Source organism: Mobula birostris, chromosome 7, assembly GCF_030028105.1.
Source record: "Mobula birostris isolate sMobBir1 chromosome 7, sMobBir1.hap1, whole genome shotgun sequence".
Classification (NCBI taxonomy): Eukaryota; Metazoa; Chordata; class Chondrichthyes; order Myliobatiformes; family Myliobatidae; genus Mobula; species Mobula birostris.
Window position 1 is genome coordinate 44,942,661 of NC_092376.1, and position 19,986 is coordinate 44,962,646.

The window sequence follows — 19,986 nt, forward strand, 5'->3', positions numbered from 1 at the left end:
GTGGGGTGGAGGGAAAAGTGCTATTCCTTAAATGTTTTATGTGCATCTTCAGGATCCTGTACCTCTTCCCTGATGTTGGTAATGAGAAGAGGACATGTCCTCGATGGTGAGAGTCCCTAATGATGGATGCTGTCTTCTTGAGACACCACCCTTTTGAAGATATCCTCAATGGTGGAGACCTTGTGCCCATGTTGGAGCTGGTGGTGCTTACAACCCTCTGCAGTCTCTTTTCATCCTGCACATTGTGCCTCTGTGCCAGATGTTGATACAACCAATCAGAACATTCTCCATGACATGTTGGTAGAAATTTGCTGGAATCGTTGGTGACATACCAAATCTTTTCACACTCCGAATGATGTATAACCAGTGCCATGCCTTTTTCATGATTGCATCAATATGTTGGGCCCAAGATAGATCCTCTGACTTGATCAGCAGACTGAAAAGCTTGAGCATGTAGATATTGAGAAAGACGATGTGCTGGGGTTTTTGGAAAGCATCAAGTTGGATAAGTTGCTGGAACCGGATGAGATGTACCCCAGGCTACTGTGGGAGATAAGGGAGAAGATTGCTGAGCCACTGGCAATGATCTTTGAATCATCAATGGGGACAGGAGAGGTGCGATGTTGTTCCTTTATTCAAGAAAGGGAGTAGAGGTAGACCAGGAAACTGTAGACCAGTGAGTCTTACTTCGGTGGTTGGTAAGTTGATGCAGAAGATCCTGAGAGGCAGGATTTATGAACATTTGGAGAGGTATAATATGATTAGGGATCATGTGCATGGCTTTGTCAAGGGCAGGTCGTGCCTTACGAGCCTGATTGAACTTTTTTGAGGATGTGACTAAACACATTGATGAAGGAAGAGCAGTAAATACAGTGTATGTGGATTTCAGCAAGGCATTTGATGAGGTACCCCATGCAAGGCTTATTGAGAAAGTAAGGAGGCATGGGATCCAAGGAGATATTGCTTTGTGGATCCAGAACTGGCTTGCCCACAGAAGGCAAAGTGTGGTTGTAGACGGGTCATATTCTGTATGGAGGTCGGTGACCAGTGGTGTGCCTCAGGGATCTGTTCTGGGACCCTTACTCTTCATGATTTTCATAAACGACCTGAATGAGGAAGTGGAGGAGTGGGTTATTAAGTTTGCTGATGACACAAAGGTTGGAGGTGTTGTGGATAGTGTGGAGGACGTTACAGTGGGACATTGATAGAATGCAAAACTGGGCTGAGAAGTGGCAGATGGAGTTCAACCCAGATAAGTGTGAAGTGGTTCATTTTGGTAGGTCAAATAGGATGGCAGAATATAGTATTAAAGGTAAGCCTCTTGGCAGTGTGGAGGATCAGAGGGATCTTGGGGTCCAAGTCCATAGGACTGCAGCTGAGCAGGTTGACTCTGTGGTTAAGAAGGCATACGGTGTATTGGCCCTCATTAATCGTGGAATTGAATTTAGGAGCCGGGAGGTAATGTTGCAGCTATATAGAACCCTGGTCAGACACCACTTGGAGTACTGTGCTCAGTTCCAGTCGCCTCACTACAGGAAGGATGTGAAAGTCATAAAAAGGGTGCAGAGGAGATTTACAAGGATGTTGCCTGGATTGGGGAGCATGCCTTATGAAAACAGGTTGAGTGAATTTGGCCGTTTCTCCTTGGAGCGATGGAAGATGAGATGTGACCTGATAGAGGTGTATAAGATGATGAGAGGTATTGATCGTGTGGATAGTCAGAGGCTTTTTCCCAGGGCTGAAATGGCTGCCACAGGAAGACACAGGTTTAAGGTGCTGGGGAGTAGGTACAGAGGAGATGTCAGGGGCAAGTTTTTTTACACAGAGAGTGGTAAGTGCATGGAATGGGCTGCCGGCAACAGTGGTGGAGGCGGATATGATAGGGCCTTTTAAGAGACTTTTGGATAGGTATGTGGAGCTTAGAAAACTAGAGGGCTATGTGTAACCCTAGTAATTTCTAAGGTAGGGACATGTTTGGCACAACTTTGTGGGCCAAAGGGCCTGTATGGTGCTGTAGGTTTTCTATGTTTCTACGTTGACACCCAGGAACATGAAGCTGCTCACCCTTTCTACTGCTGACCCCTTGACGAGGACTGGTGCGTGTTATTCCTTCTTCTCCTTCCTGAAGTCCGTGATCTATTCCTTGGTCTTGCTGACATTGAGCGCAAGTTTGCCATAGTGACACGACTCAAACAGCTGATCTATTCACCCCTTGTTGCCTCCTGAGATTCTGCCAACAGTGCTGTCATTGGTGGATTTAGAAAGGGTGTTGGAGCTGCACATAGAGAGCAGAGTAGTGAACGAAGTACGTATACTTGAGGTGTGCCTGTGCTGATTATCAGTGAGGAGGAGATATTATTACTGATATGCACTGACTGTGGTCTCCCAATGGGGAAGTCAAGGATCCAGCCGCAGACGGAGGCACAGAAGCCCAGGTTTTGATTCTTGTTTGGTACTAAGGGGATGACAGAGACGAGGGGAATGGTAAGTAATAACATTCAAAGAAAAAACACATCATTTTCAGACTCAACTTGTCTAACTGGGCACAACATTGGTACCAATAGATGTCATAAATGGAAAAATATTAAGAGCACAAGACTACTGAAGACCATGTTACAAATCCATACACTTGCAATTGCATGACACAATGAACATGTTTATATCAGGTCTAAAGAGAGAACATAAAAATTGTAGTGAACTGAGTTGCAGAAATATTTATTCTACTGTGTTGGATGACAGGGGTTCTAGCCACACCTCTGCTTTCCTTCCAAACTTACATGAAGCTACTTCAGCTGGTTTATTGTTTTCTATCTAGTTCCTAAACTTGTTTATTTTAGTTCTGCATAGAAAACAACAATTATCAAGTAGATATCATTTACTAGAGGACTGGCGCAGCACTGAGGACAATCACAACTCCACATGGTTGAGACACTGTTCTCAAAGAATTACATTCCATTGAATCTAATATTTCAAACAGGAATGCTTATTGAGAGGAGTCAATAGTTGAATCTTGTCATCACAAGCATGGAGGTTAGCGCAACAGTTTACAGTGCCAGCGATCCGCGATCGGGGTTCAATTCCTAACGCTGTCTCTAAGGAGTATGTACATTCTCCCCATGGCTGTATGGATTTCCTCTGGGGCTCCAGTTGCCCCTCATGGTAAATTGTGGCCATGTGATGTTGGCGCCAGGAGCAAGATGACACGAGTAGGCTGACCCCAGCATATCGTCGGAGTGTGCTGGTCATTGCCGGAAATGATGCATCTCACTGTATGTTTCGATGTACAAGTGACACACAAAGCTAATCTGTAATCAGCACCTGATTGGGCCAAAAATCTTGGCAACAGTAAAGCACAGGATGGTTGGAATAATAAGCCTGTAAGTCATTCATTATTTATTATTCCACATATAGAAACTATCCTGAAAATCTTGGGAATGTTTTTTTACATGACACCGATTATTACAATGCAGATCTAACCCTAGCATTCAATATTAATCTTCCTAACCCCTGAACAGTTTTGTTATTATACCCTGTGTTCTATATATCATACACACTGCATATGTTTTTAGAGAAATGCACTAGATGTATGCATAAATACAAAGCTGATGAGTTTAAAGCTGCAGTAAATAGCAGTAGTCATAAAGAAGGTGCTTACAATTCTGAACATCTGACATTTGCAGCCATCCTTGTACATCAAGCAGACAATTTATTCATCTAATCAGTTGTGAAAATGGGAAGCTATCAGCTACAATCAAGCTGAACAGAAGGTAGAAAAATTATAAAGTACGAGACAATAAATAAAAGACAAGAAGATTTAGATGCATGAGAAAGGTGGAGAGAAATACAATGTAAACGGAAGAAGACTAAACCTCGCTAAATACCTACACCATAAAGTACATTTCAAAATGCATGTTAAAAAAATCAACTGATGGCACTTACTGTGGAAAACCACATCACTTTGAGAATCCAGATCGTTAATGCAAAATTCACCACCAGGATAACGAGAAGCAGCAGCACAAATAAATAAAGGCAGCGCTTCCTCCAGCCATAGATCCCAATCTTGTAGACATATTGGTTCTCTGGCCTTTGTAGGCTATTGCCTTGCGTTGTCAGGTATTGTTCCCGTACCATCTGCTGGGAAGGGGAGAGAAGGTAAATTAGTGACGTGCCATAATCAAACAAAAGGAGTTAATTCTCAACAAACCCTGCTAAATAGCTACATGGGGTTATCTGCAAGATACAAAATGTTGTATATCCAAGTTCTGATCTGTTAAGAAAAGGTTAAAGCAGACAGATCCATCAGCTTTAAGAGATTTTTAAACTAAATTCTTACCAGAGGAGAAATCAATCACAGGTGACCACCAAAAAGAAAAGAGCATAATTCATCAAAGTATTCTCAGGGCACACCATTAATAAATACTTTGAGCTAGGAATGAAAATTACAATTTTATTGACACAGTCTGTTTATGAACACTAACGACAAGCAACATCTGTTTTAATGCTTTCCGTTGCAGAAACTAATCAAGTGTCGTGAAGCTGGGAAATTCTGCAAGCCCTAGAACGGCGCACAGGCCAGATGAATGTCAGCGGATCTCCCATCCACAAAGCAGCAATTTTTATTCCCCACTCTGCTACTTTCACAAGATTTGCTGCCCGAGAACTTAATTGAATGAAAGCAGAGTTCTGAGTGAGCTCTCTTTATAGCTCTGACTCTCCACAGGGAAATAATGGTTTACTATGCTCAGCACATCTGATTTGACAAGCCTGATTATATTTCATCATCCTTGCAACTGAATTATTTCAATTTGTTAAATAACTTAATTGTCATATTTTGTCTATCAAGCATGTGTGGTCTCTCCTCAGCAATTTCCTCTATTTCCCTTCATTGCCGCTCCAGGTTTGTTATGGCAGAACTCTTAGCTAGTAAAGCAACTGATTCTACACCATCAAGATTTGCTCTTTCTCACACTTCTCCATAATTACAGTCTCATTGCAATTTTTTCTCTTTTTCTCCAGAGACTTCAGTCTCAAATAAATAGAATTGATGTTAATGAGACTCCAAATAAAAGTCAAAATCAAATGTACTGTCATTTGCAACATGTACGTGTATGCACAGGGGCAATGAGAAACTTACTGGCTGCAGGATCACTGGCACATAGCATCAGATAAGCAGCATTCACAAGATAAACAAATTAAACAGAAATTATGTACATTTTGAACAAGAAAGACCATAATTAGACCAGATAAACAACATTTCACATTTGCTAATCTTCAAGGGAAGAATCAAAGGAAATTGGGGAAAATGAGTAACAGGTAGTTCATTCTACATCATTCAGTATACATCTATTTTTGTCTAAGTGGGAACAATATGAAGCCTGCAGAGAAATTGTGATTCCCATCATTTATAGTGCATAACAGAATTATCTTATCTCATCAAAGCATCCCCTTGCGACTGAGGAAGACTTAGCTCCACTCTACTGCTGTGTGTTCCACAGTGGCTGACAAGGCCATTGTGTGACTTTCACACTCTGCCTCAGGTGTAGCAGGAGGTAGCTGGGCAGGTGTCTACTTCGAGAGGTGGTGCCTTGTACCTGACTTTTGTGCTTGTCCTCTTTGTCTTTCTGACGCATGGACTCGAGATTCTCAGTCCGAACCCAAATGCATCTCCTCCAAATTAACACTATTAAAGCACCAGCAACCTGCATTCAATTCCCACCACTGATTGTATGTTCTGCCTGTGACTACATGGGTTTCAGTCTGGTGCTCCAGTTTCCTTCCTCATTGTAAAGATGTACGTATTAATAGATTAATTAGTCACGTGGGTGTAATTGGGCGGTGCACATTCATTGTGTCAGAAGTGCCTGTAACTGTGGTGTGTCCCTCAATAAAATAAAAAGTATGAATCAGGTTACAATTTATGTGTATTTTCTGGTTTTATTGCTTCTTTGTGGAGCAGACGATAAGGTTCCAACAAAGCAACAACCTACTGATTTAATTGTTCTGTTTCCCACTTGTTTGTGTTAATTAGATATTGAGTAATTAAATAACAAAAGAGTCAAATCCACAGAAGGATCTGGTACAAATTGGTTGATGCATACTTTTCCTCTGCACTGCGAGTAAAGGTAAGCAAATAAGTCTGTTTGAACCTCAGCCAAATCCCCTAACCATTTCATTGGGAGGTGAAAATTTGGCTCAGCTTTACTTTGCTTTTTGTCCTTCCTAAAATAAAACTGAGACTGGACCTGTCAGAAGTATTTTCTTCATTTCTAATTGAATTCAGATATTGGTTGCATATCTGCAGTAAAAGCAAAATCACAATTACAAAAACAAAAAAATACGAACCTAGGAATTAGGAGTAGGTGTCGACCATTCAGAGCAGAAAGGAGAATCCTAAGAGTTTCTGTAAGTATTTTAAGAGTTAAAAGGTAATGAGGAAGAGAATGGATCTCTTAAGGATCAGTGTGGACATCAATGAGGGGAGCCACAGGAAATGAGTGAGATGTTAAATGAATATTTTCATCTGTGTTTACTGTGAAGGAGGTCATGGAAGCTAGGGAATTCAGGAAAAAGAACAGTAATCTCCTGAGATGTATTGCCCTTACAAAAGATAAGGTTCCAGTGGTCTTAAAGTACATAAATGTGGATTAATCCCCAGGACTTCATATTGTTGGATGCAAGGAAAGAAGTTGCACAGATACCAGCAGAGATATTTGTATCATTTTAGCCAAGAGTGAGTTGTCAAAAGACTGGACAGTGGCTAATGTTATGCTTTTATTTAAGAAGGTCTACAAGGACAAGCCAGGGAACTACAGATCAATGAGCCTAACATCAGTGGTAAGCAAGTTTCTGAAGGATATCCTGACAGGCAGGATCTATTTACATTTGGAAAGGCAAAGACTTGATTAGAGATAGCCAGCATGGCTTGGTACATAGGAAATAGTGTTTCACAAGTTTGACTGAGTTTTTTGAAGATGTATTCAAGGGGATTAATGAGGACAGGACAATTGTTATTATCTACATAGAACTTTGCAAGGCCTTTGACAAAGTCCAGCATGCTGGACAGTGTCTGGAAAGTTAGATCAACTGGGATCCAGGATGAGCAAGCTAACTGAATTCAAAAATAGTAAGGAAGAAGGAAACAGGGTGATAGTGGAGGAATAATCTTTTAGCTTGGAGATTTGTGACCAGTGGTGTGCCACAGCTGGCTCTACTATTGTTTGTCATATATTTTATGATTAGTAAGTTGTCAGATGACAGTAAACTTGGTGGCGTAGAGGTCAGTGAAGAAGGTTGTCTGATGTTACAACAGGATCTAACTCATCTGTGAAAGTGGGCCAAGGAATAACAGCTGGAATTTAATGCAGAGAAGAGGAAAGTGATGTGCTTTCAGAAGTTAAACCAGGGTAAGACATACCCAGTGAATGAAAGGGGGTGTTTTAGGGAAAAAGAAACTTAAAGGCACAAATACATAGTTACCTGAAATTGGAAAACAGAGATAGATAAGGTAACCGCGCTTGCAATCATTGGATGGGGCATTGAGTTGAAACTTATTATTAGGGCTGGCATTAGTGAGACTGTACCTGGAATATTGTATGCAGATAGTGGCCATACTACAGGAAAGATGTCAATAAGCTAGAGAGAGTGAAGAAAGGATTCACCAGGATTTTGCTGGGACTGGAAGGCTTGAGCAATAAGGTGAGACAGGTTTGGCTGGGATTGTTTACCCTGGAGTGAAGGAGACTAATATGCGACATTACAGAGGTTTATAAAATTGAGGGACATAGTTTGAATAATCATTATATGATATTATGGATAATCTTAATCATTTTCCAAAGGTAATGAATTCTAAAAGCAGAAGGGATAGGTTTAAGGTGAGAGGGGAAATATTCAAAGGGGACCTGAGAGGGAAGTCCTTCACACAGACAGTGATGGGTATGTGGGGGAAGTGGTAAACAACATTTAAATGGACAGGAAAGGTTTCTGGGTCAAATATGAGCAAATAGGACTGAAGGCACTTAGGTCTGTATGGGTCATAGTGCTACAGTATGCACCCCACCCTGCCAGCCTCTAGGGTTTAGACGCCCTGATTCTCCTAAGAAAGGATAGCTGGCACAGTCCTTTTAAAGATTCTGGCCCACTCCGCTAACTTGTGTCATGTTTTAGGGCTGAAGTTTGGATATTTAAAGAGCACCTGAACTCAATCGTCAGCTCAACTTCGGTTCAATCTGCGATTGCACCTAGGGTTTCTGTCTCATTTGGATTCTCGTCTAGTTTCGCCAGGATCCTGTCTAGTATCTAGTCAAGAACCCTTTTCTTATCTCAGTCTCAAAATCATGTCTCGATTCTAGTTTTAAATACTCCAGTACTTGCATCTTTACCATCCTTGACTAGGCCTCTCATCACAGATAGGGCCTTCTTCCACGCTGTATCTCTCTAAGACTTGGTAACTCTCAGTCTGCATAATAATTTGCATAATTTCATTGTGTTATGTAGCACAGAAAATGACCCCTTTGCCTGCCATGACCTCACTAACCACTGAATTTATCTGAATTAATACTATTTGCCTGCCCTTGGCTTGTCGCCTTCTATACCTTGGCAACTTAAAGTATTTGTTGAGATGCTGCTTAAATGTGGTCGGAGTATCTGCCCCTACCACCTCTTCAGACTGCACTTTCCAAATTCCAACCAGTCTTTGTATGAAATTATTCCCTCACAATTGCTCTCTTTACTTCCTACCTCTCACCTCATACCAATATCCTTTTGTTTTAAAAATTCCTGCCTTGGGATAAAGACTATTACTACCAATCTTATCTATCTTTGTATGCCTTTACTAGATCACTTCTCACTCTCTCCATTCCAGGGAAAACAAACCCAGAGTGTTCAGTCTCTCCTGACAACCGAAGTTTCCAATCCAGGCAACGTCCTGGTAAATTTGCTCTACGCCCTCCAGTACAAACCCATTCTCCCTATACAATATGAGGTGATCAGAACTAACATAATGCTCCAGCTGTGGCCTAACTAAGGTTTGATAAAGTTGTAACACAATGTCCCTGCTTTCATCATAAAGCTTTTCTTCATTTTCATTTTTAAATCTGTTGTATTAATTATTATTGAAAATCAACAAAAATACATTAAAGTAATGAAGTGAACATGTCAATATGTACAATAAGAATTAAATTATCAAATAATTGATTAATAAAGCTAAAGAATATAGCAATAATAATAAGAAAAAAACAAAATGTTAAAACTATTTTTTTTTTGGAAAAAAGAAAGGAGGAAAAAAGAACCCCTACTAACTAAAACAAACAAAAAAACCCCTACTAACAAAAAAAAAGACAAAAAACCCATTAGGAGTGCAACCCCGGAGCTCTTCGCCATACAAGCTTCCATAAAAGAAAAACATCAATCCGCCAGCCAAATCCATTTAAATATGTTGGTCTGATATAGAAATACCATGAATATATACTGAACAAAACTGTCAATTTATTAGGTTGTAAATTAATTTTTAAAGCTTTAGGAATTGTAGAGAAAATAGATTTCCAAAACTGTTTCAATACAGAACACGACCAAAACATATGTGTCAGTGTAGCTGTCTGTTTTACATCTATCACACTGACTATCAACATTAGGAAATATTTTAGACAGTCTCTCCTTTGTTAAATAGTAACGATGTACAATTTTAAATTGAATTAGAGAGTGACTGGCACAAATAAAAGAAGAGTTAACCAACTTCAAAATTCGCAACCAATCCTCTGTTATCAAGGTCATGTTAAGCTCTCTTTCCCAATCTTGCTTAATCTTAAGTAAAGGATAATTGTACCATTGTAATAGTAAATTGTAAATTTTCCTTTTTCTTGATGACAGCATTGACTGGAACATGGAGCTTGAAGGTCAGTGTGTTTTCTTTTCTGGAAGTAAAACAAAATCAGGGACATCTGATCTCCATGACAAATTTCTCCACTTGTATTGCCCTCTGCTATGTATGCAGTCCAAAATGATTGACCTAGTTGTGAAGAATTTTCAGCTTATCTTTGTTTCAGACAAATGTAAATAATAAATGCTCAGCTATGAAAAACTTTGAGCTTTTGACCGTAACAATTACATTGGGATTAATTCCCTCTCCCTCTCCCCCCCACCGTCATTTAACTAAGCATTTCTATTAATTCAAACTACTGGCAAAATGGCTATCCTTTATTGTTCAAGATTGTGATATTGATGCATATTCTGGAAAAACAGATCAAGTTCAAGTTCAATCATTCAACCATATGTGAATACCTATGAATACAGTACAGCCAATCGAGATAGCATAACTCTGGGGCCAAGGTATGAACCCAAGCACCAACAGTCACACAATTCATGCAGCACATCTAACACATATAAGATAGAAAGCACGTATAAGATATCAGCAAAATATAGCTACAGAAAAAATATATATTCCAAGACCCTGAGACCATGAATGATGCAACAGTGACGAGTCAAACACAATACAGCTTGTCTTCTGCTGAGCCAAGACTGGGGGCAGCACTGACTCCAGCTTGGACGCTGCACCATCCCACCTCTGGTGGAATGCACTGGCTTCAATGTCTCTCCCCTGGGCAGCTGTAACCAGGCATCATCACGGCTTGAGGCCAAGCCCTCAGTATAACCACGCAGCTCTCCTGCTGTCCACCCCTGCTGTTCACTAATAAATCAGTGAATCGGACTTCCAGCATTCCACATAACAATGTCCAGCTGGATCTTCAATCACAAGAAAAGTAACAAAGACAATCACTCGCTGTTAGACTGCATATCGCAGTCACTCAGCAACTCCTCTGATGCCTCTTTGCCGCAGACAGGAGTACGATCCACACAAAGTCCTGCCCTTTCAGTTTCTCTGCAAAGGAGCAACTCACAGATGGGGTAGACTTGCAATAGTTTAAGTTCCTAATGTCCTTGCAATTGTAAAAGATACAATTCACCAACCCTAACTGTACATCTTTGGAACATGGAAGATACTGAAGCACCTGGAGGAAATCTATGCTGTTTTGGGAAGAAAGTACAAACTCTTTACAGTGAACGGTGGGAAATGAAACCCAATTGGTTATCACTGGCACTGTGAAGCAACTTAATAACCACTATGCTATCGTGCTACCCATTGACACGCCAACAACCACAAAAAGTCTCATATTGTGACAAGCGGAAAGATCACTCAAAAGAGCACGTTGTGGTTCTAAGGTCTGATTTTCTAACTTACTCATGAAAAGTCAGAATAAAAGACAATTGATTGTAGCCTTGTTTCCACTTTTGTTATCGACATCCTTATACAGAACTCACAATACACTAACTGACTATCCAGTAATATGTAGGCAAATTAGATTACATTGCCTCCATTCTTTATTTGCCATATCTAACTCTTCTGCTGGACCATAATGATCTCCTGTAACTTCTAGACAATATAGTGTCATTGATATTCAGATTATAATGTTGGAATTTCCAAACTTTTTTTAAGGACCTAGGTTATTACTTGATGGGCCAATTGTGAGATCAGTCTACAAGGATTTCCAGCAGACTATAAGAGCATAAGACGTAGGAGCAGAATTCAGCCATTCAACCCATCGAGTCTGCTCCACCATTCCATCATGGCTGATTTATTATCCCTCTCAACCTTATCCTCCTGTCTTCTCCCCATAACCTTTGACCCTCTGTCCAATCAAGAACCTATCAACCTCCATTTTAAATGCACCCAGTGGCTTGGCCTCCACAGCCATCCATGACAATGAATTCTAGATTTACTACCTTCTGGCGAAAGGGTGTGCTCCTCTTCTCGGTTCTAAATGGATGTGCCTCTATTTTGAGGTTGTACCCTCTGGTTCTAGACTTCACCACTATGAGAAACAGTTTCTCATTTTCTCCACATCCACTCTATCTAGGCCTTTCAGCATTCGATATGTTTCAAGGATAATCCCCCTTCATTCTTCTAAACTCCATTGATTCCAGGCCCAGAGCCATCAAATGCTCCTCATACATTAACCCCTTCATTCCTGAAATAACTCCTGTGAGCTCCCTCTGAACCCCTCCAATGCCAGCACATTTTTTTCTTAGATAAGGGGCCCAAAACTGCTCACAATACTCCAAGTGCAGTCTGACCAATGCCTTATAAAGCCTCAGCATTACATTCTTGCATTTACATTCTAGTCCTCTTGAAATGAATGCTAACATTGCATTCGCCTTCCTTAGCAAAAACTGAATCTGTAAGTTAACCTTTAGGGAATTCAGCACAAGACTCCCAGGTCCTCTCATTTTTGAATTTTCTCCCCATTTAGAAAATAGCCTACACCTTTATTCCCTCTACCAAAGTGCATGACCATACATTTCATACACTACTGTGCATCTGCCACTTCTTTGTCCAGTCTCCCAATCTGTCTAAGTCCTTCTGCAAATTCCCTGCTTCCTCAACACTATCTATCCTCCACTTATCTTCATATTATTCATAAAACTTGGTTACAAACCATCAGTTCCAGCATCCAAATCATTGAAAGGAAGCAGTCCCAACACTGACGAGTGTAGAACACTACTAGTCACTGGAAGCCAAACAGAAAAAGCCCTCTGTATTCCCACTCTTTGCCTTCTGCCAGTCAGCCAATCTTCTACTCATGTTAGTATCTTTCCTGCAATTCCATGGACTCTTATCTTGTTAAGCAACCTCATGTGAAGCACCTTGACAAAGACCTTCTGAAAATCCATGTATACTGCATTCACTGACTCTTCTTTTTTATCCTGCTTGTTAATTCCTCAAAGAGTTCCAATAGATTTCCCAGGGAAGATTGTCCCTTAAGGAGACATTTTATCATGCGCCTCCAAATACCCTGAAACAACGTCGTTAATAGTGGACTCCAACAACTTCCCAACCACTAAAGTCAGTCTATTTGGCCTATAATTTCCCTTCTACCTTCCCACCTTCTTAAAGAGTGGAGTGACATTCACAATATTCCAGTCCTCCCATACCATTCCAGAATCTAGTGATTCAAGGATCATTACTAATGCCTCCTTGATCTCTTCAGCTCCCTCTTTCAAAACCCTGAGGTGTAGTCCATCTGGTCCAGTTGACCTATCTACCTTCAGACCTTCAGCTTCCCAAGCACATTCTCTTTAGTAATAGATTCTACAATCTCTTCTGCTGCCTGACACTCCCGATTTTCCACAGTGAAGACTGATGCAAACTACTTATCAAGCTTGTCCACCATTTCTTTGTCTTCCATTACTTCCGTTCCAGCATCATTTTCCCGTGGTCCAATATTCATTCTCACCTATATTTTATTCTTCATAAATCTGAAAACTTTGGTATCCTCTTTGATATTATTGGCTAGCTTACCTTCATATTCCATTTTATTTTGTGACAGGTGAACTGATGTAGGCTTTGGTGTCATTCCTCTATAATTCCTTTTACTCAACAGTAATACTGATACATCTGACTTTAGCTTCTCTACCTGAAGTTGCAGGGTGAATTCTATCATATTATGATCACTGCCTCCTAAGGGTCTGTTTACCCTAAGCTCCCTAATTAAATATGGTTCAATACACAACATCCAATTAATAATTGCTTTTCCCCTAGTGGGCTCAACCACAAGCTGCTCTAAAATCCATCTTGTAGGCATTCTACAAATTCCATTTTGTGGGATTTTTCCAATCTACCTGCATATTGAAATTCCTCTTGACTATCGAAATATTGCACTGTTTACATGCTTTTTCTATTTTCTGCTGTAATTTATATCCCACATCCTGAATACTGTTCAGAGGCCTCCATCAGGAACTTTTTACCCCTGCAGATTCTTAACTCTACCCACAAAGATTCTACATCTTCCGATTCTATACCACCTCTTTCTAAGGATTTGAATTCATTTTTTACCTAGTGAGTCACCCCACCCCTTCAGCCTATCTGCCTGTCCTTTCAATACGATGTGTATCCTTGGATGTTAAGCTCCCAATTACCATCTTCTTTCAGCCACAACTCAGTGATGCCCACGCCATTCCTGCCTATCTCGAACTGTACAAGATCGTTTACCTTATTCCATATACTGTGTGCATTCAAATATAACACCTTCAATCCTGTATTCTTCACCCTTTTTGATTTTATTCCCATGTTGCTCTTTAACTAATCCCACATTGACTGCAATTTTCTCCTATCATCTGCCTGTCCTTCCTTACAGTCTCACTACACACTGCATCTGGATGTATACCAACTGCCCCATCATCAGCCCTATCACTGGTTCTCATCCAACTACCAAATTGGTTTAAATCTTCCCAACAGCTCTAGCAAACCTTTCTACAAAAATATTGGACCCCATCAGGTTCAGGTGTAATCTGTACTTTTTATACAGGTCAGACCTTCTGCAGAAGAGACCCCAAAGATCCAGAAATCTGAAACACTGCCAGCTGCACAATTCTTCAGCCATGCATTAATCTGCTAATTCATCCAATTTTTACCTTCACTGGTGCATGGCACAGGAAGAAAACCAGAGATTACTACCCCAGAGATCCTGCTTTTCAGTTTTCTACCTAATTCCCCATATTCTCTCTTCATGGCCTGCTCCACTTTCCTACCTACAGTATGTCCTTGGTACCAATGTCTCCCACAACTTCCAGAAGCTCACTCTCTCTTTTAGAATACTGTGGACCCAATCTGAGGCATCCCTGACTCTGGCACCTGGGAGGCAATGTACCATCTAGGAGTCTCCTTCACATCCACAGAATCTCCTGTCTGTTCCTTTAACTATGGAAGCCTCAATCACTACCGCACCTCTCATCTCCCCTCTCCGGTGGTATTGATTGCCAAAGGAATGGAAGAATGTCTGCTCTTTACGTATTTATACAACATTTTAAGTAATTCTTAATATAATCTAAGCTTATCATATCTTACTGCTTCTTAATACAGCAGGGAAGCATATTCCCCTGTCACTAGGGATCTCCACATTCATAGTTCCCTTAATCCTCTTTCCAAAATAATTTTATTTATTTACAGTCTTCATGATTTTATTTTTAAAAGCCGTCTGTTACTTGGTTCGCAATGAATGTATTCAGTGAGACCTTACAAATCTTGTTATCATTGTGGTGCAGCATGATTACATACAGCAAATCGAGCCAGATAAACACGCCAGATATAAAGAGGCTCATACAAAAAGGCTGATCATCTGGGAGTGCAAAGGAATCACAACTAGGGATTTTCTTTAAGAGGCTGCATTCATAAACCTTATCTAAAAATGAGATTTACTGTTTTAAGATATTCTGAAAAAAAACTAGAAATGCTTGGAAGTAACATATTGAACTAATTGAGTATCAGTCAGATGTTAATAACATGCTCATTTAATAAAACAATTGGAGTAAAAAACGGTACTTGGGACGGCTGTTTCCTGAATCAACCTTATCACTGTTACAAGATAGAAAAAATGTGCTTAATTTGTGTGGGCCAATTAAATAGTTTATCTTTGAACTACTTTCACTTTAATTGATACATTTGAATAATGAGTTGGGAAATAATAACGATTACAACAATGACCTATGAGTCAGGCATTGAAGCAAATAATGTTATTGCAATGAAGAGATAAATCTGTTGTTCCTATAGAAAAGGGTGATGGACATGATGAGATAGCGGGGAGAGATGTGTATTAACATCTAACACTGTCTATGATATTACATTATACTTCTTACACATTAATTTTACCCTAGCGGATCTCACGATTTCGGAACCTGAGTTTCATTTAGCCATAATATATTTACATGGATTTAATCAAGTATGAATGCAGAGACCCAATGTCGGATGACTTCAGAGCAAAAGAAAAAGCCATCACACTGACTGTGATCTGCACTTCTCAGATGATGTTGCATTCAGCTCTAACTTGTCGGAAGAATTGCAGGTGATAACGAATATCGTCTCTTATGCCCGCATCAAGTACCATGACTGTCAACACTGAGAAAGCAATTGTCATGTCACAAGTAGTAGATATCCTACCCAATAAAGAACTCTGAACAAGTTCAATTCTGTTCTTGACTCACTTAGTCAAAATACAGGCAACCTGAAAGAAAAACGAAACACACAAAATTGCTGGAAGAGCTCAGCAAAATAGGCAGCATCTATGGAGGGGAATGGACAGTCAATGTTTTGGGCTGAGATCTCTCATCAGGACTGAATGGAAGGGGCAGGAATTAGAATATGGAGGAGGAAGCAGGAGAAGCAGTACTAGCTGGCAGGTGATAAGTATGATCAGGTGAAGGGAAAGGTGGGTGGGTGGATGAAGTAACAACTGGGGGGGAGATAGGTGGAAGAGGTAAAGGGCTGAAGATGAAGGATCTAATAGGAGACGACAGTGGACTAAAGAAGAAAGGCAAAGCCTCTGTCATTTTTCACTATCGTTCTTCATGCGTCTGAAACAACATCGCTAACCTTAGGCATTAAGTTGTCTGACCATCATGGTTGCGTCCTCAAATCCCTTCATTAAAGATGTGAAAACAGATTTTGTCCAGCTTCCAATTTTGGTGCATCAGAAAAGTCCTTGCAGTCATATATGACAAATGGATCACCAAGGGATCTTTGAGAGAACCAGATTGTAGTCTCTACTGGACATGCATAGGCCTTGGTGGCTGAGATATAAAACCTACACAATAAGATATCACCTACCAGAGGCTGAGTCTACAATTGGATCATAAACGGCAGTACAAAGGTCTGAGACCACAACAAGACAAAGCAAGATCTTAGCTAAGTCCAGCATTCCCACTGACCAATGGCAGAAATGTACTACTGATCTTTCCATCTGGGCAACAAGTCAAGGTGAGTATAGTCACCATGGAGCCCAGATGAGCCACTGAACAGAGATCGCTTCACCCTCAATCTGGTGAACAGACACAGAGAATTGGAGTCTTCGCTTAACGAGCAGCATCAACTGACTTAGATGTACTGGCTTTCAAATCTCAGAAAGTAGGATAAGCTTCAAACGTAATGAAACAAAATACACTCAGTGGCCACTTTATTAGGTACACCTGTACAGCTCCTCACTAATGCAAATATCTAATCAGCCAATCACATGGAAGCAACTCAATGCATAAAAGCTTGCAGACATGGTCAAGATGTCCAATTCCCGTGCAGACCCAATATCAGAATGGGGAAGAAATGTGATCTATGTGACTTTAACTATGGAATAATTGTTGATGCCAGACAGGGTGGTTTGAGTATCTCAGAAGCTGTTGATCTCGTTGGAATTTTCGTGCACGATAGTCTTACAGAAAAACCAAAACATTCAATGAGCAGCAGTTCGGCAAAAGCACCTTGCTAATGAGAGAGGTCAGAGGAGAATAGTTCAAGCTGACAGGAAGTCGACAGTAACTTAAATAAACATGCTTTACAATAGTGGTGTGCAAAAGAGCATCACTGAAAGCACAAAACATTGAATATTAAGGTACATGAGCAACAGCAGCAGAAGACTACAAACATCTACTCGGTGGCCACTTTATTAAGCATAGGAGGTACCTAAAAAGTGGCCACTGAATGTATATAGCTTTGTTTTTTCAAGAACAGCATAGCTAAAAAGCAAGGATGGCACTGACAATAACATTCATCAAAATATTTAATCTGGGTGTCCTATATATCATGGTAATTCATAGGTGATCATAAGCAAAAATGTATCTCACAAAGATATTAAAGTTTTTGTGTGGGGTTGGGTGAAATACTTCCCTTCATCTTTTATTACAGGAATTCAATCAGAAAAGATTTTTATTATTCTTAACGTACTGCTACATAAATAATTTGTGGGAAATTTATGCTTTCAATTTCAGAAATTAAATCTTATTGGTAGGAGGACAGGACAGAAGGCGTCTACGTTGGTAATATCTTGCTCCATAGAATGATTGGATTAGGGACCCTCTATTCTTATACTGGGCAAACATATGGAATTCTTTCATCCAGAACTCATTATTATTTGCTGCCACATTCTACTAACAATGCTCCGAAGTCCAAGGATTTTTCTTTATTTCTAAAAGGCAAAAAGTTCCAGCTTTTATGTACAGTATTTGCGTTTGTTTAAAGGTTTGAAAAATCAAAAAAGAGCTGAGCCAAGTCCTTTGCTGACTTGGGTAGTGCTTTACAATTAATTTTAACATGCAATGCAGATAACTGGGGTGGCATGGGACTGTTACACTCCACGCCTTGCCGTTTCTTTAGCACTTTCTGCTTTTCATAAGGCCAAGTTCCTAGCTCGTTGCTGAACCCAGCACGGACGGAAAGTGTGCAAGGAGCTGGCTGGATCTGAATCTGGAAATACTCGCCACAAAGTCCATTGAGGATGCCACTACATCACCAGCCGGTAAGTGTAGTAATTAGCACAACCCTATTCCAGTGCCAGAGACTCCAGTTCAATTCCACCACTGTCAGTAAGGAGTTTGTACACACTGGTCTCCCTACTTGAGGAAGGATATACTGGCTTTGGAGGCAATGCAGAGGAGGTTCACCAGATTGATTCCAGAGATGAGGGGGTTAGACTATGAGGAGAGATTGAGTTGCCTCAGACTGTACTCGCTGGAATTCGGAAGAATGATAAGAGATCTTATAAAAACGTATAAAATTATGAAAGGGATAGATAAGATAGAGGCAGAAAAGTTGTTTCCACTGGTAAGTGAGACTAGATCTAAGAGACATAGCCTCAAGATTTGGGGGAGTAGATTTAGGATGAAGATGAGGAGGAACTGCTTTTCTCAGAGACTGTTGAATCTGTGGAATTCTCTGCCCAATGAAGCAGTGGACGATACCTCAGTAAATATATTTAAGACAAGGTTGGACAGATTTTTGCACAGTAGGGGAATTAAGGGTTATAGGGAAAAGGCAGGTTGGTGGAAATCAGTCCATAGCCAGATCAGCCATGATCTTATTGAATGGTGGAGCAGGCTTGACGGGCCAGATGGTCTACTCCTGCTCCTATTTCTTAGGTTTTTATGCCCATGTAACTGTGTGAGTGTCCTCTGGGAGCTTTGATATCCTCCCAGATTCCAAAGATATATGGGTCAGTTGGTTAATCTGTCACATGAATGTAATTTGGCAGTGCAGCCCATAGGGGTGGAAAGGTTCATTGCCACGCTGTAATCTATAACTAAGAAAGTAATAGAAACACGTTTGAATTGAAGTGGATCTGAACAACCTCCAGTCCTTGTCAAAAGTCATTGCAAAGCTAAAGATATACGTACTGTATAACATCAATCTTTTCAGACAATGCAATTCACTCTCCCAGGCCAGCACAAGAGAGAAGTGTCATATTTTGACATGTTGGAAATGATATCCTCTGCCCAATTACGAACAACACCATTGCCACTTCGTATGTTGATATTTTAATAGAAAAATCTTTTGAGAGAAGGGACAGATTTTTTAGCTGTTCAAGTTAGCTGAACTAAAGAATTGAGGGGGATCAGATTTTGAAATTCACCTATAGCAGTGGCTTGAAATTCATTCACACAGTTACGCAGGGGAGCGGGGAGAGGGGACTTTGGGGTTCTAACATTTTTTTGTTGTTCATTCTTTTGGGGTTCTTCTGTTTTCTTGGATGTCTGTGGAGACTAAGTATTTCAGGTCATATGCTGTATACTTTCTCTGATAATAAACAGAAGCAAAACTATTTGAACCAGAATATACAATTATTCAATATAAAATGGAATGATTTTTTTCACACATTTTTGGATGCTTTTGCATCCATCAGGAAATTTGCTTCTTCATTTATAGGTGTGATTTTCACATTCTCTTACATTGATTTTCCTCAAAAAAGACCACAACCTTGTTGTAGGGTTTGGAGGCTTGTGTGTCTCAATGACCCAGAGAGTATGCTGGCTGAAGTCAGGGCTTTATGTTTTAGCTCTTGATAGGGCTATCCAGGTCAGGCCGAACAGGTCAAGGAGCAGAGGCCAAGCTAAGAGTGATCCACCAAGTCCTGCAAGTTTGGTGGTTCAGTTTAGGGCTAACAACCCTGACTGGTCAAA

General features: G+C 40.4%; 1 protein-coding gene across 9 annotated transcripts in view; it reads right to left on the reverse strand.

The window, feature by feature from the left end:
• LOC140200156 (gamma-sarcoglycan-like) overlaps window positions 1-19,986 on the reverse strand; it is a 630,311-nt gene that overhangs the window by 301,563 nt on the left and 308,762 nt on the right. For 6 of the 9 annotated variants that reach the window (XM_072263048.1, XM_072263047.1, XM_072263043.1 and 3 more), the window contains one exon: window positions 3,940-4,134. In XM_072263048.1, the coding sequence (XP_072119149.1) occupies window positions 3,940-4,131 (192 nt within the window). In that variant the 5' untranslated portion in view covers window positions 4,132-4,134. The remainder of the gene's footprint in view (window positions 1-3,939; window positions 4,135-19,986) is intronic. The other 3 variants (XM_072263045.1, XM_072263052.1, XM_072263044.1) reach the window with 1 other exon arrangement.